Raw genomic sequence first — 24834 nt, forward strand, 5'->3', positions numbered from 1 at the left:
CTAGGCAGAGAAACAAACGGAATTGAGCATTAAGCCCTACAATGTGAACGTAGCCCAAGACAACTTTCTGAACTTTGCCCTCAGATTACCAAAGAAGCAACTCACTGCTAACTGAACAGTAAAGAGAGCTGGGTGAACTCCTTGCCTCTTACACACAACACACACACAGACACACAAAACACACTGTCGGCTTAATCCCAGCAATTACTCTGCTGTGACTGTAGCGGAATAATTTGGGTTGAGCCAAGTCACTGTAGGCGGGCCCTTACAGCAGAGCAGGAATGCTCCTCTGCACTGCCAAGATTACCTGCCAGTCAAGGCAAGAAGAACCCAACTCTCATTCAGTAAGCTCGTATTCGCCTTGGTCTCATCACTGGGCAAAATGTCAACTGAATAAACTTAATCTGTGTGTGGAAGAGACGTTTCACTGAAGAGTCACAGAGTTTGTGCTTTTTCTTCCAGTTTCTCGTGTCAGTATTGCTGCGTTCAAACATGAAGCGAATTTTCGCCTTGCGTTACTCGCACGAGTTTGACCACCGGGATCATTTGTATTCAGTCAAATCACTCGCGCTAGATGTGCCAAAGAGGAGGAGGAGTTTACCTCCATGTTGATACCAACAATGTTTCATCAACCACCATTGCTTCTTTTTTGTACATGTTGCGGAAGTCCCAGATACGTCGGAAAACCAAACACTGACGTGTCTGGGTTCATAACATCATCCGGCAGCTATTCACTGTAAGCCACACGTTGCTACAGCGGTATGAACCCAAACAAACAGATTGGTTATTTAATTGCATTAAATGGATCAGAAAGATGCCAAATTAACTACACAATGATACAGATTCGTACTCAAATTTCTTGCTTGAGTTGAAATATTTCACAAATTTTGCGTATTCGCGTTGCCCGGCCTAAACTCATGTCTATTCGGCTCTTTGTGTGGACTTTGTATGAAATCGCATTATGTGAAAAGATTGCTTTGTGTTTGGTGTGAATGCCCCATAAGATACCACATTTCAAGTCCTAAATGAAGGGTGACGCATTCTGGCATTATAATAGCAATCCTGCACCTGAGCAAGAGAACTTATTGACCAAATAAAACAGCAGAGCACTTGAGCACTGACGCATTACTTCTTGCTCCTTTTGAGAGTCACTTCATAGTAAATGCAGACTCGCACTTGGGAGGCTATCTAAAATGTAATTGGATGCTGTGAAGTCCCTGTCTTGTGTGAAAATATTACTACAAGTGGAGAAGACATTGTAGCACTCTCCTATCACAGAAAACACGCACAGTTAAATTAAAAACCCTGCTTCTCTTCTTTTTTAATATGTGATGAAATTACTGCATAAGCTAATAACAACCCAGGATAATGACAGGCCTTAACGGCAGTAAATGTAATTTATGTATCTAACAGCAAAACTACATTAACCTCTACACAGAAAGTCTTGAAGGGCACAAAGAGCAGTGATTTGTGGGGAACGAATCTCCCAACTCAATCAAGCGGTGTGTGCTCTCATAGGAACTTATTTCTTTGCATGAGCAGCCCTGTTGCTCACACAGAAAGACCACCATAGTGATGACTCGTTAATATTAAGGGTTACTCTTTTACATTATCACATAAACTTTTATGCCAGATAAATGTAGCAGCAAGCTGCTATTGATTTAAAGACACTAGGGTTGGGCAATAACGGTATATACCGTATATACCGACAGTAGAAATGTGTCCACCAGGAGAGATTTGCCAATACCGTGCAATCTTGTGATTCTTGTTTGATCTCGCAAATCCAGCTGCCTCGCAAGGTAACGTGATTTGGGCAGACATGGAGGAGAGTGAAGTTGTAAATACAGAGCATGAGGAGGAAGAGGAGGCATCCCAACCCAACATAAGGAAGAACTCGCAGTTGTTTTTGTTTGTATGGAAGTTCCAAATAAAAGAAGATAATAATCAAATGTGATGAAGTGCAGTGGTTATTTTAAACCATTTCGTGATATATACCGTTACCACGATATAAAATGACATATACTGTGACAGAAGATGTTGGCCGTATCGTCCACCCATAAAAGACACTAGTTCTAGCTCTAAATTAGATCAACGTTAGCAGGGTGAACATGTTGAAGTATGCAGTACCTCTCCTTCCAGGTGTGTGATGAGCACACTAATGTTGGGGATCACTAATTCAGGCACCAGGGCACCGAGTTCCGCGATGAAGGAAGCCAAAGCTTTGACCCCTGACGCCTCTCTAGCGAGCTCCTCACTTGACCTCTGACCAATCTCCCTGAAGGAATGGGAAAAAATAAGGTATGAATCCAAACATGGTCATTTGCTTTTTGGCAGCCAAATAATCAGATTTCCACAAACTGATTTACAAAGAGGATGACTTGTTGGGAACTTAATATGCACACAAATTATGTGTACTGACCTTATGACTTCTCCTATGATTGCCCTGGCTCCATACTCTGTGACCCACACAAACACTGCCTGGGCAAACACGGTTGACAACTGCTCAAAGTGTTGCAGCAACTGGATCACCTTTACACTTGCACCTGTAAGAGTTTAGAGAGAGTTTACACTAAAATCTAAACGTACAATGCATGCTGAATAACAGGAGGTCCTGCAATGCTTTTATATATGAAACCGACAGGGTTGATATGCTCCCTTAGTTATTAATCTTGCTCACAGGTACAGCATGTGACTCTGAGACTAACCCAGGAGGTGGTTGTACTTCTTGATTAGCACCCCCAGTAGGTGGATTATACCATCTCTGGTGGGTTTGCTCTTGACATGGCTGATGGTTGGGTTCTCAAGTAGTTTATAGCAGCAGCAGGTCACACAGCTGAGAGAAGAAAGGGACAGAACAAATAATTAAATGTTTGTTCATGTTGTGGTACAGTAAAACCTGCACAAAGCCCAGGCCAAACTATACATTCATTACACAAAGTTCTGCATCCATTAGAACATTTAGCAGAATTATACAGACAGTGTTTATGATGGTTCTTGAGGCTGACCACTTGGGCTGCCCCCTCTTAGACAATTAGTTAACTAATCGGTCGTTTTGGACTTAGTCAAAGATTTCGTTAGTCGATTGGTCGTTTTTTTAATGCTTTTTTTCATGCTGAATGACTTATTTCCAAGAAACTTATGAGCACATCTGTGGTAAACACAAGATTTAAAGTGGTGCTTTTGTGTGATTCTTTGTGGAGAAACTCAGTTTCACAGATCTGTCGATTAAATCAACTAATACATTTGTCGACAACATCGTATGAGTGTTAGTCAACTAAGAATTTCTTTGGTTGAGGACAGCCGTACTAACCACTAAAAACACTGTTTTTTGTGATCTTTTGCGAAGAGCTTAAGTATTAAGAGGTTCTAGTACTGACATGTGAACTAAAAACTAACTAGTCTCTTCTGTAGGAAACAACATTCACTGCATATTGTTTCTGCTGAAAATATAAAGCTAGGATTGTGAGGAAATGTTCACAATGGAAACACTAAGTAAAGCAATTTAATGCGGTTCCAAGATCATCTAACCTTATTAGGCTTGGTGCAACATTAATAATGGAAAGGCAAAGATCATTTTCATAAAAGCTCCAATTAAGGCTACAATGTTATCAACGCTGGGCAAAGATCCGGAGGACAATGTGGGAAATTAAACCAACTAACTGAATTAAGACAGCTTAGTCTGATACTGTACTGAGTCTCTCTCCCAGGGCTCCCCAGTCAGCAAATTACCTGACAAACTCTTCCTCCACCAGGGAGAGGCTCCAGAGGGAATGGATATCCAGCTGGAGGAGCTGGATGAGGGCCTGCAGCACCGCCTCTCTCTCAGAGTCCCATTGCAGCAGTCCTTCTCCACCACCTTTGCCTTTTTTACCACCCTGTGCAAGACAGACGAAACCTGATAAATTCAATCTGTTAAGCTTCATAGATAATCAACTCAAAAAGTCTGACACAAGACAATAAAATTAACATATAATACATGCCCTCAGTTTACCAAAGACTGTAGCTCATTCTTGCCAAACCAACTATATTGAGACTGTAACCTCTTGCCAGCTGATACATTTACACCCATACAGCAACACACACCAAGACAAACAAACATCCACACATTGTTTGACATCTCCTACCTGTCCCACCCCATTGCTCTTGGGGGGGCAGAGGTTGTAGAAGGTGTCAATTTAACTGTGGATGGGCCCTTACAGCAGTGCAATAAAACTCCATCACACCACCAAGATTACCCATCTAACAGCAGGCTCGAGGCCATAATCTCCTGGTCTGACTGGATCATCAAACTTGCCATGATATCATCATGCGGGCATTTAAAACAAACACGTGTTACTGAATTAATTAAAGTATTTTCTTAGCTAGGTCTCTTGTAAACATACCTTCCCAGGTGCCGTGACAATACTCTGTCTATAGGAGTCACTCTCAAAGATCTCTGTGAGTTTGCAGAGCAGGTAGACACTCATCTTAACTGCATTAAGTTTCTCTTTACGCTCTGCAGCTGAGACGGAGGTGGAGAGGAGAAGAGCTGGCAAGGAAGCAGCCAGGCCACTAACCACTGGAAAAAAAAAATATCCAGTGATCACCATGACGTAATCCCTGAACAGACATGATTCAAACATTTTGAATACCGTTATCTAGAAATCACAACTTAATGACATTATCTTGAGAAAATTAAAAAGTTTGTTTTCTTTTATTACTTCTAATGTTTGGGTCAAATCAGCCAGCGGTCAGATCGAGCTGACAAGCATGGATGTCAGTGAAGGACTTGGTGAAGTTAGCAGAAGGATTTTGTGTCTGTATGTAGTCAAAGATGTCGTCAACTCAAATGTATCAGTCATTGCCAGGTATTATTCATTTAGTTTTTTCCCCAGCAACCAAAAATCGAAGAATAACGACATTTCCCTCACAGTTTTGTGGAATTTTCTTTTTAATCTATAAGGGACACAGGTAACATGTTTTATACTGCTTGTGAATATTATCAATTTAATCTTATTTCCATATATTGTATGTACCCTTGTTAACATCTTATTTTGAAAACAGCATATCAAGGTTGTATTGTTGTCTATTTAAACATAGAAACATGAAAGAAAAGGACCAACCTTGTACTAGTAACTCCAGAGTATCTTCTTTCACAGCCAGGTCCACTGAGCTGCAGTGCCTTAAAAAGTAAAGACAGAAGTTTTGAACTCATACAGTTCTTAATAGCAATATCTAGAGCAAGCTATAGATTATCTTTTTAAAGTTATTTTTTTGGGGGCATTTTCCATTTTTATTGAGAGGACAGTGGATAGAGTCTTGGAAAGGGGGGAGAGAGAGAGTGGATGCGGAAAGGGCCACAGGCCGGATTCGAACCCGGGCCGCCGCGGTCAGGACCAAGCCTTGTTACATGGGCGCCCGCTCTACCAACTGAGCTAACCCAGGCGCCCCAAGCTATAGATTATCAATACTTACTGTAGCACGCTGTAGCCTGTGTCAAAGTGTTCCAATATACACAAAGGACCCTGGTTTCTCAATGCTGCCTTAAATTCTGTGTGGATATGAGACAAAACCAGTCACAAACACACTATCCCAAATGAAAAGGGCTGACAAAGAGCATCTAAGTCCACTACTTACTACTGAGGTAGGGTGGCAGCTGTTTTGGGGACACCACATCCTGAACCACGTACTGGTTGATCCCACCAGTCTTCACCAGGTCACCCGAGAACACGGGCACAAAAAAGTCCCACGACATCCCTGCGTCAAGAGCAAGAAACAAAGACACATTAGATCAAGTTTGTTTGCTACTTTAACTAGGTACTTCGTTGGCATTTCATTCATTCATTCATTCTCACTGTGCAATATCATTTTCCACTTGTGCAATTTTGTTAATAGTCAGTTTATTGTCAATACTGTATATACTACTCCTATTTTTATACTTCCTTCTATTTAAATGGTTCATATTTTGTTACACTTTGTTTATCTCTTCTTTTACTGTGTTAGCTGATGCATCTTGTTTTTTGCACTATCCCCTTTGCTGATGTACACTGCACATTTCCCCACTGCATGACTAATAAAAGGAATATCTTACCTTATTTCATTTCAGTATTCAATATTGTACGTTTTACTCCACTACGTTTATTTGGCACTTACAGTTACAAGTAGCCTATATATGCGCAATACTTTACCACCAATCTAGTAGTAGTAGTAGTAGTGGTATACAAATAATCTAAAAGTGGCTCCACATTGACAAACTGCAACAATAAAATGCTCTTACATGTATTCGTAGTAGTGATAAAATCAGTATGATATAATTCTATAATAATCACTGTGAAAGGAGCCATTCTGATTAATGAGTACTTTTACTTTTGATACTTTCAGTACATTTTCTTATTTTATCTTACTTCGTTAGCATTGCAAAGGATGTACCCCTACAATGTGTCTAGAAGGGAACCCGCAAGTTGAGTAAACTCTCGCGAGATGGTTAAGGTTAGGCATCGATCTCGAAACAGGCAGCAAGTCTCGCGAGTTTTTGCAAATCGAAACTTGAGGGTTACCTTCTAAACACGACTGTAGCTAACATTAGCTATATCGAAGTAACGTTAGTATTTGATCATATTAACTTAATATGTTAGTCGGTTCTTAAGTGCACAAGACTCACCACTAACCGGCCAACTAATGCTAGTCGCTATGACTGATTTAGTAAAAGATTTTTAGTAAAAAAAAGTGTTTTTATTATCCAAACACATGTTTGTACCACTAATGCTAACAAAGCTAGCATGCTAACTAGCCGCTAACTGCGTAGCTTCAACCGTTGGCTGTATAACTTTATTATTATCTAACTGAAGCGACTGCCGCTACACTTAGCCAACAGCTGCTTTACTAAGGTGTAAAGGTAATGCTCACCTGTGCCGGCTGCAGTCCCTTTAGCCACAGTGAGGACCTGTGAAGACGGTATAGTGCTCTGCTCTCTCTCCGCCGCCTACAAGCTGTTTGAACCCGCAGCTTTTCAAACTTGTTTGGATATCGCGCCAAAGCAATGTAATTCTGACGTCACACGTTAGCGTGGTTACGTTGTTACGTAACGCTGCCACCTGCTGGACATCGAACCATCCATCCAAACAAAAACACACACATACAAAGGACCACAAAGGCAAGATTTTTTTTGAGGTAGTAGCTGTATTCAAATGATTGACAACACAATCACCCCCTCTCCACTGTACCAATGTTTCAGCTACAGAGATGACAATACTTTTCACGAAATGTCTTACTTTCTATACAGCACTCAATCAAATGTTAAAATGAAATGGTTTAAACTCACTACCCACAGACGACTAATACTGTCAGGATGCAGCATTCGTCTTCGTGTTCTTTTGCCCTCTTGTTATACTTAAAACTAGTGTTCCAAGGCTAAGCACAAGAAACTAACTATACAACAAAGCAAAAAAAAGTATCCATGGCCTAACTGTTTTCAGAGAAAATACTTAAATTTTGTAGTCGTACATGTGAATATAGTATAAAGTATTGTGACAACTTGGGCTGTTAAACCATAAGGGGCAGTTGTAGTGTTTATTATTCACTCGTAAAAAACAAAATGTTAAAAAATAAATCACAATAAGAGCACCAAAGGCAACGAAAAAAAAAAAGTTAACCGTTTAAAAAAAAAGAAAAAATCAATATTTAAATACATTTGTAATCACTTGGCTCCTTCACACGCACTGCATCAGACCAAGGCAAATTACGTAAACCAAAAGAAAAAGCACCAAATGTTAAGTAAGATGAGAAACAAAAAATTCTAGTAACTAATGAAGAAATATTCTTCTCATTTTCTATCTGATCTGTGTCCACGTTTTGTTCCAGCTGTTTTTATTTTCTCTTTCTGTCTTGAGAGCATCGTGGACAATACCTGCATAGAAAAAAAATAAAACACACCGCATAAAACATTTAGTTGACTTGTAATAATTTACACTTTTATTGCACACATTGAAGATGGGATAGTACATTACAGCCTGCGTTTCTTACCATTTGCCTCTTGGTTTGGTTGTCAGGCCCACGCATGCAAAATGGAACCACTCAATGGAGCACTGGAGTAAAGACAAAACACGATAAAGTGCTGTTAAGTATTCCTGCAAATGGAGCACTTAGTCGAGACAAAACGATGCAAAATACAAAATCAAAAACAAAATCTATCTTTTCAAAGAGAGACATACAGTGTGTGTAGAGTGGCCTCTGCTAATGAATCACTCGCTCTGTCATCTGTGACCTTATCCATAGAGGAAGAGGCACGAGACTGCAGGACTCCTAAGCCTCTTAATTTAAGGTTAACATCTAGGAAATATATGTAAGGGAAAGGATGTACATCTACTCTATGTACAATAACTGATTATTGATATAAACATTATTAAAACTTATATTTTTTAGCATGATTCTTATTCAATTTTCTCAATTACATTAAGTACATTGTTGTTGACCTTTGTGATACTTGAATGGTATTTAATGTTAATGTTATTTAAATAAATACAAACATTAAATCACAAGTTGTTTGGAAATGACATTCACGTTAAAGATCACTTGAACTGAATAAATACATTGTTTGTGTTCTTAGATGTTTTGTATATTTAAAAAAAAAGGATTTTAGCATATTTTTATACCCTTTTTCTCTTTCTGTAACATGATTTTGCTGATGGATTTTGCCTTTGGGAATGCTTAGAAAAGTAGAAAAATCCAATAAAATATGATTATATGATATGGATGATTATAGGCAATACAACTAAACAGCAATAGGAAAAACAGACACAGAATTCACAAGGTACAAAACTACATAGAAAACCATGAACACACTCAGTTTGTACGAATACAAATGTTGTGTTATGATAATAACCACTTTTATAATCACAATTGTACCTAATTATTATCTTTACTACATAATTGTTGTATGTTATTACATACTTTCTTTGTATGTATTTTTGTATAGTGGCTTCTGTACTTGTATTTGCAATGAGCACTGTATTGTGAGCTCTTTTCTACTCTTTTATTTAATTTATCCCGGTTCCTTTTACTTATTTCTATGTTTTTGGTTTATAACAGCCGTCTCCTCTACCAGAGACCCAAATATACACGGATAAAACATTATTTTTCACTTTGTCTTCTTTAAGTGCAACTGATGTACTGTAAAGCATTATTTATCCACAAAAAATAAAGTAAAGAGCAATGTCAGTGTCCTATTTGTGGCGTTTACCCCATCTACTTTTACATACTCAAACCAAATCCTTCACAATAAGTCAATGGTTTGTGGCGGCTTGCCATTTTTGTGCTGATTAATGAATGAATTTTATTTTGTATTCTATCAATCTGTAACCCCACCCACTATATATTCAAGTATAAATATCAATAAAAATGTATCACAAAACTCACATCAGTGTTGTCACAGCCGATCATCTCGCCGTAAGAGACCTGATGACACAGACAGTAGGTGGGCTCGTTGGGGTCCACGGGCATGTCCAGCACATCAGATGGGTGCACATTCCCGAAGTTGGTGGCAGGGCTGTTGAATTCACCTCTGATGACGAGGGAAAGTATTGAAAGTGAGAATGGGAGTATGATAATAAAACTAACTATAAATAACTAAAAATGATAAGCTTCAAACATGAAAAATAAACATCACAAGCTGGAAATTAAATACATAACGTACGGCTGGAGAAGTTTGACTTTCTTCTGTGCAGTCTTAGGACTGCCATCTTCATCTGAACTCTTCACTTTAGACCTTGTTTTAGCTGTCTTCTTTTCCTTCTGTCTGGTTTCAACTGGAATTACACAACCACTTTATTATTCCACCAAGTTTGGTTTTGGCTGCCCTAACAGTCCTCAGTGCAAAAAAATAAAAAGATATTAAGCAAATGTAATGGACACACACCTTTCTTCCCCTTACTAGAGGTGGAATCATAGTCCGTGCTCTCGATCTGCTTCTCCTTCAGGTCAGCCTCAAACCGAGCCAGGTCTGTGTCAAGACGTCTGATGTGTTTGTCGACCTGCAAAAAATAGAACTTCAGCTGACTGTGGCACGGTGGGTCTATCAATGGTTTTCCCAACATATTACCAACAGATGTATGTAAAATATGATGTTTATTTATTTTATAAGATACTAACCATCTCATAGGTCTGCATGGCCAGTTGCACCTTATCATCTCCAAACTCCTTGCATTTACTGTAAGACTGCTGAATCTGCCTCAGGATGGACAGCTTTTGTTCAGAGGACAGAGTCCGGGCGTTGGCTGTGTACTCTTTAGCCAGAGAGTCTATCTGTCCCTTTAGATCTAAATGAGAGACAAGTCAAATTAAGTAAAGTAAAACTTCTAAAACAACATTGTAGCTGTTAAGTCAATGTTACCAATGTGAAACTAATACTTGAAATAAAATGTTTCCTTGTTTAGCATGCAGAAACAGCTCATGTTGAGCAAAAACTAGAGATACTGACTAGAACATTTTGTGAATTTTAACATCACTCACTATTTATACGAATCTGACAAAAGTCAATTATCCCCACAAGGCTGTTCTTTAGAAATGTTTACAAACTGTTATAGAGTATGTGCTTTTATTCTACTGTAGATCAGTGGTTCCCAAACGTTTTGGCTGGTGACCCCTTAAAATGAAGTAATGGGTAAAGGTGACTTCTCATCACAGGTTATGGCATTACTGTGGACATCAGTTGTGACCTGAAGAAGTTAAAGGTCCCATATCATGCTCATTTTCAGGTTCATACTTGTATTTTGTGTTTCTACTAGAACATGTTTACATGCTGTAATGTTCAAAAAAACTGTACTTTCCCCATTCTGTCTGTCTGAATATGCCTGTATTTACCCTCGGTCTGAAACGCTCCGTTTTACCGCATTTTGACGGAATTGCAACAGAATTGCGTTGCTAGGCAACAGCTTGGGTCCATGTGTACTTCCTGTCAGCTGATGACATTCACATACACTGCAACCAGGAATAAACTGGGACACATTCAGAATGTTTACATTTAAAATTGTGTCAAGGGTCTAAATATTGTATATTTGTGACATCATGAATGGACAGAAATCCTGGCAGCTTTTTTCAAATGCAGAGTTTCTGAATACGGACTGTGTGTATTTCCCTGTGGATTGAGTGTTTCGATACTTTCACAGTATTTATATCGGACTTAAGCCTGCTTTAAAATAAAAAAACATGAAAATCTCACTTTTTTTATAATATGGGACCTCTAACAAAAACTGATACAAGAAATGTCAGTGTTTTTTTTTTACCTGTACATACTGTATGTACTCTCACCATAAATATCTGTAATAATAATAAACTATCTTTGTAACAACAGTTTGTAAACATCCACAGTCTGCTTAATTTCTACAGCACCAAGTGTTTTGCCAGACAATCCATAACTACAAAAAAAAAACCTGCAGGTCTTCAGAGGAGCGGTACTCAGCATGTTGTAATGAACGCTGCTGGGTTTCAATACTTTCACAGTATTTATATAGGACTTAAACCTGCTTTATAATAAAAAAAAAACATGAAAATCTCACTTGTTTTTTATAATATGGGACCTTTAAAGTAAGAGAAGATAAGATAAGATGAACCTTTATTAATCCCCGGAGGGAAATTCAGGTGTTAAAGCAGCAACATTAGCAAACATCAGCAAACAGAGTGAAACACAGGAGAGGTAAAGGTATACAAAAATTATAAAAACAATAATAGAGATATAAAAGATACAGAGTGAATGGGTGAACATAGTGTATACAGTCCGTCAATACATAAATGTAGTATGTACAATAAAAAAATGTAATATGTACATGTGTGCAGTCTATAAAGTGGTATATAGGATGTATAGTGTAAAGTAAGTATCCAGTATTTATAAAGAAAAAGGGCTAACATTAGAAAGAAAAACCTTTCTTATTCCTTCAGACCCCTCAGAGTTCCCTTGGGGTCCCCTTTGAGGACCCCGACCCCTAGGTTGGGAACCCCTGCATAGATCACATTGTTCAAACATGAGACATAAAAGTATCTTAGTGTGCTTTAACAAGTCTCTTTAACAGCACAGTCAACATGCATTATCACACCATTAAAACCATTAAAACAGCCCAGTACAGTATAATGACACAGCTCATTGTTCTCACCCTCTGTGCGTTGATCTAGATCCCTCATCAAATTGAAGTTTCTCTGCAGCTCGAAGGGCAAGTTTTCTATGCCTGGTGTTGAAGAAGAGGATGAAGAGGAGAAACAGACAGTTTAATCTCTGAGAGATCAGCATGAACACGTTAATGAGAGCAGGACAGCTAGCTTAATCATGTGCTGCTGGATGATACATTAACATAACGCTTCAACCAGCAGTCAGACATCACGGGGCACGTTGCTCGTTAGATTAATGTAAACTAGGTGTAGTACAGTATTTGTGTTGTTTAATCTGAATCTCATCATCTCTCGGTTAACGGTGCGATGATTTATTCCAGCAACTAGTCTGAGCCTCAGCCCTCAACCTGCCCGCTGAGCAAACGGCTAGAGAAGTCTGTTCCGCCCGCGGGTTGTCCGGGAGATCCGGTACACAGCGAAACACAGAGTATAAAACCGAGCTGAAGTAGGTGTAAATGTTTTTCCCGACACGTTTAAAGCGTAATAATCAGCTTACTGTCCAAATAATGCTCCAAATACATCCCCGCCGCCATCTTAGAAAATGTAAACAACACAGCTTCCGGTCCGAAATGGAGCGATCTGATTGGCTGCTGCCTCCACTCGCTCTTTACAACACTAACCGCTTTACAGCACATTAATACACTATAAAACCTTTACAGCACATTAATACACTATAAACACTTTACAGCACATTAATACACTATAAAACCTTTACAGCACATTAATACACTATAAAACCTTTACAGCACATTAATACACTATAAACACTTTACAGCACATTAATACACTATAAAACCTTTACAGCCGTTAATACACTATAAACACTTTACAGCACATTAATACACTATAACCGCTTTACAGCACATTAATACACTATAAAACCTTTACAGCCGTTAATACACTATAAACACTTTACAGCACATTAATACACTATAACCGCTTTACAGCACATTAATACACTATAAACACTTTACAGCACATTAATACACTATAAACACTTTACAGCACATCAATACACTATAAAACCTTTACAGCACATTAATACACTATAACCGCTCTACAGCACATTAATACACTATAAACACTTTACAGCACGTTAATACACTATAACCGCTTTACAGCACATTAATACACTATAAACACTTTACAGCACATTAATACACTATAAACGCTTTACAGCCGTTAATACACTATAAACGCTTTACAGCACGTTAATACACTATAAACACTTTACAGCACATTAATACACTATAAACGCTTTACAGCCGTTAATACACTATAACCGCTCTACAGCCGTTAATACACTATAACCGCTTTACAGCACATTAATACACTATAACCGCTTTACAGCCGTTAATACACTATAACCGCTTTACAGCACATTAATACACTATAACCGCTTTACAGCCGTTAATACACTATAACCGCTTTACAGCACATTAATACACTATAAACACTTTACAGCACATTAATACACTATAACCGCTTTACAGCACATTAATACACTATAAACACTTTACAGCACATTAATACACTATAAACGCTTTACAGCACATTAATACACTATAAACGCTTTACAGCACATTAATACACTATAAACACTTTACAGCACATTAATACACTATAAAACCTTTACAGCACATTAATACACTATAAACACTTTACAGCACATTAATACACTATAAAACCTTTACAGCCGTTAATACACTATAAACACTTTACAGCACATTAATACACTATAACCGCTTTACAGCACATTAATACACTATAAAACCTTTACAGCCGTTAATACACTATAAACACTTTACAGCACATTAATACACTATAACCGCTTTACAGCACATTAATACACTATAAACACTTTACAGCACATTAATACACTATAAACACTTTACAGCACATCAATACACTATAAAACCTTTACAGCACATTAATACACTATAACCGCTCTACAGCACATTAATACACTATAAACACTTTACAGCACGTTAATACACTATAACCGCTTTACAGCACATTAATACACTATAAACACTTTACAGCACATTAATACACTATAAACGCTTTACAGCCGTTAATACACTATAAACGCTTTACAGCACGTTAATACACTATAAACACTTTACAGCACATTAATACACTATAAACGCTTTACAGCCGTTAATACACTATAACCGCTCTACAGCCGTTAATACACTATAACCGCTTTACAGCACATTAATACACTATAACCGCTTTACAGCCGTTAATACACTATAACCGCTTTACAGCACATTAATACACTATAACCGCTTTACAGCCGTTAATACACTATAACCGCTTTACAGCACATTAATACACTATAAACACTTTACAGCACATTAATACACTATAACCGCTTTACAGCACATTAATACACTATAAACACTTTACAGCACATTAATACACTATAAACGCTTTACAGCACATTAATACACTATAAACGCTTTACAGCACATTAATACACTATAAACACTTTACAGCACATTAATACACTATAACCGCTTTACAGCACAAACTCACTAACTGGTTTATATATATGTCAAGTAAAAAACTTAATCGATGCAATCTTGGACATTTCATCACTGAAGACAGGACAATTGATGATATTTTTTTTTTTTTTTTTTTTTACATGTATCCTTTGATATTACAATACATTCTTATTAAGTGTTTTGTATTTGTTTGTTTGTTTGATTGACACAACAAACATTAATTACTTCTTTATTGTTTTCTTCCATATACATGCATGTTCTTTTTAAATATCTATATATTGTAATTTGCTTAGTTAATTGTATATATGTATATATGTTTTTGTTTTTATTTTGTTCTTTTTTTATTTTTATTTATTATTGAATTGACGCGTTGGCAATATTGTTCAACTGACAGTCATGCCAATAAAGCAAATTGAATTGAATTGAGTGAAGATGTCTCTGTTCAGAGCATATTGTACACCACTGTATAAAGCCCATTTGTGGTCAAACTATAAAAAAGCGAGCTTACAGAGACTTCAGGTTGCATATAATGATACAATGAGAATATTATTAAAAAGACCAAGATGTTCCAGTGCAAGTGAAATGTTTGTGTCTGCAGGAATAAATACTTTTAAAACTGTATTAAGAAATCTCATGTACAAATTTATATGCCAGTTTAATCACTCTGAGAATGACATCATCTTGCGGTTGTCTAACATCAGATTTAGCACTACACAGTACCAATCACAGCTCTGGAGGCACTGGTATAGTTCTTTATATGTAAGACATTGATGTATGTATATGTATTTTTAATATTTATATTTTCAATTTCTTTTAATCATGACTTTTTATAGTGCTTCCTGTATTGTAATATATTATATGTAATGTATTGTTTTCTTATCTGGACCTTGAGTCTGCAATAAAGTTTGAATTTAATTGAATATTAGCAGGCATATGACACGCCTCTTTAACATATATTTAAAATTGACAGGATTCAAGTTATCTGCAGTGTATTTATGAACCACTCAAAACTTAAACTCAAGATATATCCAATTACATTGGGACTAATGAATTATTAAATGGTATGGAGAATCGGACAATATCTGAAATTGAGTGAATTTTACATTATGACTGGTCAGAACTCAAATTGAATATCTTCAATGTAGTTCTGATTACTCATAATTTAAATCAAAGGTACGAATTTGGATGTTTAAAAATGGGTTAGGGCCTACTACTAGTCAAATTTAAATGATAGATATCTGAAACTAATTATTATGGCTAATCAAAACTAAACTGACAACTCATACTACATTTGTAATTATCTAAATATGTAGTAAGAGATGGTCAAGTGGAAGCTATTAAATGCTAAAGGTGTTTTCAGTAGTACATGTATAGATGATCTTGGTGTACCGAAAAGATGAGTGAAACTTCCCACTGAAAAATGACGAATCAAACAAGTGATGAGAAAGATATCTTAAAAGATTTATTATGTTTCACAGATGTATGGATGTCATCCCAGCCTGTGATTAAACCAACAGACAAAACATAATGAATAATCTGGAATACAAATAAAAAGGGAGGAGCCAACACAAGTGAGATCATCGCTAACCAGTCTAATTCATTTGTACACGGGCATTACAAATAATATGTAACTGACACATACAGTACAGTATAGTACAGTATCGCTGCTCTGAAATGACAACAGCACACACACTTGTTAGCTGAAGGGATCCGTAAGGAAGCTGTACAAAGCTCTTACTTAATCTAGCACAATTTATCACGCTGTACACACCGTCACTCTCCGTCTTTGCCCAACATGTGCTTCAACTTTCTGAATTTATTCTTTCCCATTCTAGCCTTTGCCTTCGTCGGTGTTCTCTTTTTGACCTGCTTCTTCTCAAATCTGCTCCCTTCCTTTTTGTCAGCCTTTGACGCTTCAGCTGTCTTCACTGCAGGTTTCTTGGCCGCTGCCCCTTTCACAGTCTCTCCATCCATCCTGGCGATCTTTGCCTTCTTTGGTCCAGCAGGTGAGTTCTTTTTGCCCTTTGGCTTGGCGTTTGCGTTTGTTTTCTTGGCTGCTGTTCCGTTGGCTTGGGTTTTTCCCTTTAAGCCGCCCGCCTTGCCCGGGACAATCTTCTTTTTCTTGTCACTTGTGGATGGTTTCTCCTCAGCAGCGTCCGCAACGGCTGTCGCCTCAGGAGCATCTGCATCTTCTTCTTCTTCTACATAAAGAGCAGACACAGAGGATGAGTTCATGTTGAACAGGGTAACTATGGTGATGAAAGTTGGCATGTGCTCATAAGAGTTACCTTTTGCTGCTGGTGCAGTTGGAATTACATTGGAGAACTTCTTCAGCTTGGCCACAAAGAACCCGTCCATGTTGTGGGAATGAGGGTAAAATCGGCGAGACAGTTTCAGAGTAGGATGAAATCTACGTTCTTTGAACCTGAAAGTAGGGAAAAAATAAATTTAGGGGTTGAAGATCAGAGTGTTTGATCAGAGTATTTGCCTTTCTACTGGTGACTTCCAATGGGGTCGTGTTTACCGTGTTCACGAGAAGAGTCCAGACAGTAACGTTAATATTGCTGTTGCTTAGCAGCGGTGTTCTCACGACTTAACCACTTGAACGCCAAGCATATCATGTACACAAGCTCACAAGTTTCATTTGAAGGCAGCAAATAAGTGAAAGTGAAAACACACATTGGTTATTATATTTACCTGGTGAAGCCTTCCTTGCCGAAGTCAAGTCCAGTGGGAACTAATTTGACGTTCCTTTTCTTTAAAGCGTAGTCCACCACCCATTCGTTCTCCTCCACCTGGTGGAACACATTTTGATCAACACCCAAACTTTTCTGCTCAATACTCTCAAATAGCATGTTAATCTAAGAGTGAATTAGCCGCTTATACAGTACACATATACCATTATTGAACATGTGCAGTAGACCAGATATCCTCCTGAAGTGGAATCAGCATTGACGGAGTCGATGGCAGATAGAATCAGTTCTTTCTGTAAGTGAGCAGCGCGCATGATGTCGGCGTCGTCCTGTCAGGAAATAAGAGGGTGGAAGGAAGAAAGTATTAAACACTGTTTAAACTCTTCCAGTCTTTGAGGGCGCCGCCGCCCCTCGGCAGACTTTACGGTCTTACAGAGGTTGTAGCTCTCACCTGAAGATATGTGAATCCAAAAGGGTTCTGTGGGTACCCACGAGTCTCCCCTTTACAGACATGCCCACTTTATGATAATCACATGCAGTTTGGGGCAAAAACCATGCAGTTTTTTGCATGCAGTCTAAATGTGTTATTTTTGCCTATTCTAAAAATGGTTTCTGCATACGTGGGTCTTAAATAGTCTTGGAATTACATAAATTGGGTGTCACTGTAAAGTCTCTTGTGGATCCAATGAGCCAAACTGTATTCATGTGTGATGATGTTAGACCCCATCGTAGCCATTTCATTGTAGTGAGACCATTGTTTTTTAAACTTGACCGCACTGTATAAAATGACCTGTGGTGACCTCTAGGATAATCACAGCCTCATGAAACTTTACAGCCACAAACTATAGACCTCGAGCATTCAGAGTATGTTTATAGGCTTTCTTAGCTGACTCGACAATAAGGGATTTTTTGAGCATTTTCCAGAACAGAAGTGCTCGCCATACAATCGCCAAAAAATGCAATACTTGCAGAAATCTACAAATGTCAAAAGTTTTTGATACCAAAATCAATGCATGTTTTTTTCTATGGTGTTCCTCAAGGTCTTGGTGTCTTAATGTGGTATTTTGGAGGGATTATTGATCATTTTTATCAATTCTCGAGTAGTAAAAAATGGTTAAATTTAGCACCAAATCTGTGTAATAAATAGTATCCACCCAAAAATTGCTACAATTGCTAATTGCAACAAATTATGAGACATAATAGAGCATGGGGATGGACATCACAAACAAATATCATCATGTTCTAAGCCCTGATACACTTTCACAATTTAATTAATGTTTATTTCTGATTTATGACTAGAACAACTTGACAAAAATGGATCTAAGGTAAAGAGGAGTGGAGTGGAAGAGGTTAAAACCAGAAGTATGCATCTGTATGGGTCTATACGTAAACAGTGAATGGTGTTTTTACCTTACTGGTCTTCACAGCTGGATCTTTAGCGATGACTCCCGTGCCTGAGCACGGAGCATCAAGCAGCACTCTATCAAACCCGCTCATCACCTGAAGGCAAAGTTTTCAACAAGTCAGTACAAACTCTAGAGTAAATGTAAAACCACAGAGATAAAGCTTTTCTACAAGATGTATGAACGTTACCTTTGGGAACTGCCTTCCATCGTAGTTGCAGATAACGGTGTTGGTGACCCCCAGACGGTGGACGTTGCCCACCACACTCTTCAACCTGTCAGCGTTGGCGTCATTAGCCACGATCATCCCCGTGTTTCTCATCAGCTGAGCTGAGGGGGGGAATGTTCACATATGTCGTTAAATAGATTAAACTTGCAGGTGAGAAAAGTTTGCCTTAATTTGCATTGGTCTACATTACAGCTGAAACAAAGCTATAGTAATATTCAATTAATTGTTTCTGCTATTTTTCAAGCAAAAACACTAAACGTTCAATGATTCCAGCTCCTCAAATGTAATAATTTGATGCTTTTCTTTGTCATATATGGTAGTAAACTGAATATCTTTGGCTTGATTGGATTAAATAATAATTTAAATATGTCATGTTGGGCTCTAGTCAATTATAATGGGCATTTTTTCACAATTTTCTGACTGTTTACAGGCGAAACAATGAATCAAATAATAAAAAATTAAATGCTGATAAAATTATCAGCAGCTTGATTCATGATGAAAATAATTAGGGCTGCAAATAAATATTATTTTCATGGGCAATTAATCTGTTGATTAATTTACCAATTAGTTGTTTGGTTTATAAAATGTCAGAAAATGGTGAAAAATATCAATCAGTGTTTCCCAAAACCCAAGATGACGTCCTCAAATGTCTTGTTTTGTCCACAACTCAAAGATATTCAGTTTACGATCATAGAGGAGTAAAGAAACCAGAAAATATTCACATTTAAGAAGCTGGAATCAGAGAATTACTAAAATCGACATTACACGCTTTGAAACAACTCATAAAATTAGTATAACAATGTGTAACTGCAGCACAACTTACCAATATAGGTGGTCTTGCCTCCTGGAGCTGAGCTCATGTCCAACACCAGCTCTCCCTCCTGTGGAGAGAGCGCCATGACGGGCAGGAAACTGGAGGCTCCCTGCAGCATGTACTGACCGGACAGATACTCCGGGGTGGCACCTGGTTTAAAACATGGAACAAATTACAGTTAAAGCCTGTGTGTGGTTACAGTCGGCCTCCAATAAAAGATCCTTAATAGTTAAAGTCAGATCGTTGACGAGAATGTGCTGAACTTACCTACAGGTACCGAGGAGTCATAGATGACCAAACCCACTTTAGACCATTTCCCCAGCGGATCAAGGTTCACTCCTCTGTTGATCAAAGCCTGAACAAGGAAAAACACAGACCACAGAGTTCAACATAGGAGCTCTTGAAGGCAGCATTTGACACTAGACAGTCAAGTCATTTGATGAGGAGGTTCTCCTTCAGTGGTGGTTTCTGGGTTAATGACTAAAGCCAGATCACAAACATTCAAATCTTTTAATCTTCATTTATTTCTGCCACTTTTTTTTTCTGAAAAGGCTACTCTGAGTGTAGTTTTTGTTCTGCTAACTACATTTATTGAACTCATAATTTAATTTTATTTCTTTGACATATAGTGCCGTTAAATCCTGTAAACAAATCAATTATATTACTACTTCATTTGTGCTTTTTAGTGAGTTGACTTACAATGAATACTACGGTGCACATTATGAATTTTGACGTTTGAAAATATTATAACTGGCCATTTAATCCAGCTCTCCCACCCCGACCAGTTACCTGTGCAAGATCCCTCCTCCTTGTTTTCAGTGTGTTGGTCCGAATAGTGACAGGTCTGTGAATTTCATTGGCCTCAAGGAAATCAACCAGCTGTAAGCGAGAAAGAGGAAAACAAAAAACAGATTCATTAAAAAAATCTCTATCAGGTGTTGACAACAGCAACATGTTCAAACTATTATAATTGTGCAAATCAATCAGTTCTAATCATGATGAGAAGAGCATCACAATGCGCTGTCTTTGGTACTAAACCACCCACCTCTGAAAGGGGGAAGAGGTCCATTAATTTCTCAATGAGGAAGAAGTTGTAGCTGTAATAAGTACAGAGATCCTTCTTCAGAAGAGAGATGTACTCGGCTCTCTCTTTCCCCTCCTCCCGTTTTGATGAGAAATTACAAAGGACATCAATGTTGTCCTTTATCCTTTGATGGATTGACTTCAGGTCCAGAGGCAGGATGCCTAACAATAGAGATAAGAAAAGGATTTAGACTTGCAAAATAATTCTATTTGCTGCTTTAAAAGAGAGAAGAACAGTAAGTCACTCACCTTCCTTCTCGCTTTCCTCGGCCCCAGGTAGCCGAAATTGATCCTCCTCGTCTTCTATGTTGGCTTGTACTGTGTCTTCCTCATCCGTGTCAGCATCGGGTTTTTTTCCCGCTTCATCATCATCATCTTCATCGTCGTCATCATCGTCATCTTCATCCATCTCTAGACCCAAGGTTTCCCTCATCTTTTTCTCTTTCTTGGCTGCACGCTCAATGGGAAGAAGCTAAATGTGGAACAAAAAACAAGGAAAGTAGTCACTAAATCATACCAACCATACGTTTACCACATGAACCACCCTTAAAGATACACCCCAGCATCTAATAGCCCTGTTTTAATACATCGACAGTAAAGTGGGAGGGAATTTGGAGTCTCTAACGAAATCAGGGTTTATATCAGCAAATTTGCAGATTGGGCAATAATTAAATTTTGATATTTGAATCCAGATTTTATTCAAATTTCTTTCTTAAAAACAGAAAAATGCAACAAAGTGGTGGTTGGGAAAATGTTATAGGAGAACCGTTTCACATACCTCCTCTTCATCACTTTCTTCTTCCACTGCTTCCGCACCGCTGCCGTCATCAACTGCACCGTAATCGTCAACCATTTCATCATCATCGTCGTCGTCGTCGTCGTCCTCCTCCTCCGCCTCCACTTCTTTCAGGCCTAATTTGGCGGCCTTCTTTTCTTTGTCTTTTCCTCCCTTCTTCGTCTGTTCCTGCTGCACCTCCTCCTCCTCGTCTTCCTCTTCCTCCCAGTGTTCATCACTGTCATCCTCACTTTCAGGATCATCAGCTTTGCGCTTTCTCTTAGCTGGTGTCAACCATTTACTGTTTTCATCAGTGAATCCTTTAGAGAAATAGAAACAGAAACACCATATATAATCTGTGATTAAAAATAACTACACTAGCAACAAAGTTCAAAAGGCACATACACTTACATTTAAAATTTAATTTTTTCCTTCTTTGCATGTGCTAGGTTGTTAACATCTTCACTTGTGTATAAAGAAAACGTCACAACCACATTCACAGACACTGGTGTGTGTTTACCTTTCTTTGCCTCCTGAGCAGCATCTTTAGGCTTTTTCAAATTCAGGACTCTTTTAGCAGCTCTGTAAAATGACAACATGAATGAGCAACTTGTAAACAGAGTAATGTTATTTCATGTTGTGTAATAATCAGTCAACCTCTTACCTTTTCCTGCCCCTACTTGACAGCCGTTTTGGCCCTGTTTCCTCTAAAAACAGAAAAGAAACACGTTGACATTGAGCCATATTGATACAGTTGGCAAAATAAAATGGTTGTTACCATTTTACAGTACAGATTCCCAGAGTTAATATGTGTCTTTATAAATAGTTGATAATCACCATCAGGTATAAAATTGGCCAACTCAGTCTCTGCTCCTTTCTGCTTCTTGGTTTTTTTCCCCGGCCCCCTCTTCACCTTATTGGTGGGATCCAACTTCCGACCCATGACTCCAAGCTACACAGACACTCTGAAAACAAGAGGAAAATAATGTTACACATTTATGAAGCCTGTGCGAAATAACAATGGCAGTGTATACGAATAGATAACACTGTTGGTGCCGTGCTTAGAAACACACATTTGACATATACCTACGCATACTTACATATAGTAATGACACTGTTTAAGGGACTTTTCTTAAAGCGACTAATCTGATCACTAACTACAAAAATATGATCAGGTGTTAAGCAAGTCTAAATACACTGCAGGTTAAAAGTTTTGAGCATCCTGTTTGCATTTTTTGGCTCAATCTAATTGTAAAAAGACAAAAAATAGAAGGTACAGTATATGTTTAGATAAATTGAGAAATATTTGTGACTTTTTACTTTATTGGATGTAACCTATATCCAGATTAGGGCTGTGTATTGGCAAGAATCTGGCAATACTGTATCATATTACAGGGGCTATGATAGAATATATTGTGATACACTGCAATTTTTGTCAAGAAGCATAATGCATACAATCTGAGTTTAAAAAAAGTTTACTTTTTTTTTAATGCAATCAGAACAGTGGGATTTGCATTTGCATTTATCACAGCTGCTGCAACATCACTTTGTGCAATCTGAGTAAGTCTGACATAAATCTTTGTGTGTGCAAACTATTAATTAAAAATGTATAGTGTTTGAGAATCAATACAGTATCACAAAACATAATATTGTGACACTCAAGTATATCATTATTTTCTTACACCCCTAATCTTAATTGACACCTGTAGTAGGAAATAAGTTGTCTTACAACTGTTTTTCTTAAAGTGGTTAATTTTTAATAAACTTGTATTGACAATCCCATCAGGATATAAGAGTTTCCCTAGAATAAAGATACAAAACAAAGATATTGTGGTATTTAGTAGAAGACTGCAACACTCGTATTAGTCATTAGGGGAAGCAGAAGTCAGTTCATTTGTACTTTAATGTATGTTTAAATGCTGCTGTCTTGGCCAGGTCTCTTTTGCAAAAGAGATTCTTAATCTCAATGAGTACTACCTGGTTAAATAAAGGTTAAATAAAAATAAATAAAAGTTAATGACATATATGTTAGTAAGATTGTAAAACAGAGAAACGTGAGCACTGTAACCATAGATCATTAAAATGCATGTAGAAACTGGTGACTGAACTCTGGTGGAAACAGGACTGAAGACCAACTGTATGTCAGAGACATGAGGTCACATGTGGTAATTTGTAAGACATCAAAACTTCAATGGGTATCTTATTTGAAAGTGATGAAGAGGTAGGCCATATACTAAGAGTTCACCACAGACACATGTTTTACTTTCTACTGGTTTTGTGTTATCTCATATAGATTCAAAATTACATTCCTGGAGACATAGCCACCCTAAATAATAAATCACAACACGCTTTAGTTAGTGACATAGTAATGAAAGAATAAGCTGTAACGACCAGTCAGACGGTAAATCAACGTTAGTGGACCAAACTCCGCATGTCGTGTTTTACTAGTTAAAACATTAAGAGCTCGTTTCTTAACACTGACTGACTGACTGAGTCTTTACTAACGAGCTCAGCAACTATTCTCCACATACTCACCGGTGAATCTGTTCTTTTGTTTTATCCAACTCCTGATTGTACGGTGTTCAAGATTAAACACACACACGTGAATCTCCCTTCAACACGTTGTGGAAGAACATCCGGGGCACATTAGTGACGTACTGACGGTGCCAACTGGTGATGGGAATTCCGGCTCTTTTTAGTGAGCCAGATCATTTGGCTCAGCTCACCTAAGAAGAGCCGGCTCTTTCGGCTCCCAAACGGCTCTTCATTTTACCTGTTCTGCCTTTTATAGTTCAGCCAAATTTAGCTTTAGCTGTTTTGAAATATGATTAGTATGTGTGCAGATATATCACTTAAATTATTCAACATAATTATACTAAACTTTATAATTTCCAGAATATCATAATTTTACATGCTGCTTCGTTTCCGACCGTCACTCATTTTGTCTGCTATTCGCGCACCGTACTCCTCTCTCTCTTTCTCTCCTCCTCTCCCTCCTGCTCTGTATCATAGATGTATTAAAAGAACTGGATACAGCGTTGGAGTCATTCCTATGAGAGTTGCTCATTGGCGCATGAAGCCTAAATGGCTCGACTTCCGTCTGGAAAAGTACCCGTATCTTGGAGGACCATGGGCAACTGGGACATGCGCAGTAGCGTCCGCTCGGTAACATGACTCTGTCACAGGTTCCCA

At 38.0% G+C, this 24834-nt stretch overlaps 4 protein-coding genes and 2 non-coding genes across 8 annotated transcripts in view; all 6 read right to left on the minus strand.

The window, feature by feature from the left end:
* ncapd2 (non-SMC condensin I complex, subunit D2) overlaps positions 1-7029 on the minus strand; it is a 28562-nt gene extending 21533 nt beyond the window's left edge. The window contains exons 1-9 of the mRNA XM_037784298.1: positions 6886-7029; positions 5617-5736; positions 5455-5530; positions 5103-5161; positions 4383-4558; positions 3730-3875; positions 2706-2833; positions 2420-2543; positions 2128-2275 (exon numbers count right to left, since the gene is read on the minus strand). Coding sequence (XP_037640226.1) covers positions 2128-2275; positions 2420-2543; positions 2706-2833; positions 3730-3875; positions 4383-4558; positions 5103-5161; positions 5455-5530; positions 5617-5734 — 975 coding nt within the window. The 5' untranslated portion in view covers positions 5735-5736; positions 6886-7029. The remainder of the gene's footprint in view (positions 1-2127; positions 2276-2419; positions 2544-2705; positions 2834-3729; positions 3876-4382; positions 4559-5102; positions 5162-5454; positions 5531-5616; positions 5737-6885) is intronic.
* On the minus strand, positions 76-379 carry LOC119497812. Its single transcript, XR_005208993.1, has one exon. It is a non-coding gene; the product is annotated as a small nucleolar RNA U85 (small nucleolar RNA).
* On the minus strand, positions 3979-4313 carry LOC119497810. The gene has a single exon (XR_005208991.1). It is a non-coding gene; the product is annotated as a small nucleolar RNA U85 (small nucleolar RNA).
* A 109-nt stretch (positions 7030-7138) lies between the features above and the next one.
* ing4 (inhibitor of growth family, member 4) lies at positions 7139-12749 on the minus strand. Its single transcript, XM_037784322.1, has 8 exons — positions 12632-12749; positions 12123-12194; positions 10126-10292; positions 9893-10007; positions 9671-9782; positions 9394-9538; positions 8002-8063; positions 7139-7885 (listed from the first exon to the last, which is right to left on the minus strand). The coding sequence occupies exons 1-8, from the start codon at positions 12666-12668 to the stop codon at positions 7846-7848; spliced, it is 750 nt and encodes a 249-aa protein (XP_037640250.1). The 5' UTR covers positions 12669-12749; the 3' UTR covers positions 7139-7845.
* The window catches only part of kel (Kell metallo-endopeptidase (Kell blood group)), a 30166-nt gene continuing 16718 nt past the window's right edge, over positions 11387-24834 (minus strand). The window contains exon 19 of the mRNA XM_037784302.1: positions 11387-11413. The gene's annotated coding sequence lies outside the window, so the exon portion shown is untranslated. The remainder of the gene's footprint in view (positions 11414-24834) is intronic.
* nop2 (NOP2 nucleolar protein homolog (yeast)) lies at positions 16083-24327 on the minus strand. Of its 3 annotated transcripts, none has more exons than XM_037784305.1 (16): positions 24178-24327; positions 22480-22607; positions 22307-22349; positions 22163-22224; positions 21646-21962; positions 21117-21339; positions 20830-21029; positions 20574-20663; positions 20052-20139; positions 19794-19934; positions 18932-19071; positions 18749-18838; positions 17545-17667; positions 17343-17440; positions 16934-17070; positions 16083-16843 (listed from the first exon to the last, which is right to left on the minus strand). In XM_037784305.1, exons 2-16 carry the CDS (start codon positions 22583-22585, stop codon positions 16419-16421), a joined length of 2283 nt encoding a protein of 760 aa, XP_037640233.1. In that variant the 5' UTR covers positions 22586-22607; positions 24178-24327; the 3' UTR covers positions 16083-16418. The 3 variants fall into 3 exon arrangements, with proteins under 3 accessions (XP_037640233.1, XP_037640231.1, XP_037640232.1); XM_037784303.1 differs by having other exon boundaries at positions 16083-16849; XM_037784304.1 differs by having other exon boundaries at positions 16419-16846.

This window comes from Sebastes umbrosus, chromosome 11 (genome assembly GCF_015220745.1).
Source record: "Sebastes umbrosus isolate fSebUmb1 chromosome 11, fSebUmb1.pri, whole genome shotgun sequence".
In the NCBI taxonomy this organism is placed as follows: domain Eukaryota; kingdom Metazoa; phylum Chordata; class Actinopteri; order Perciformes; family Sebastidae; genus Sebastes; species Sebastes umbrosus.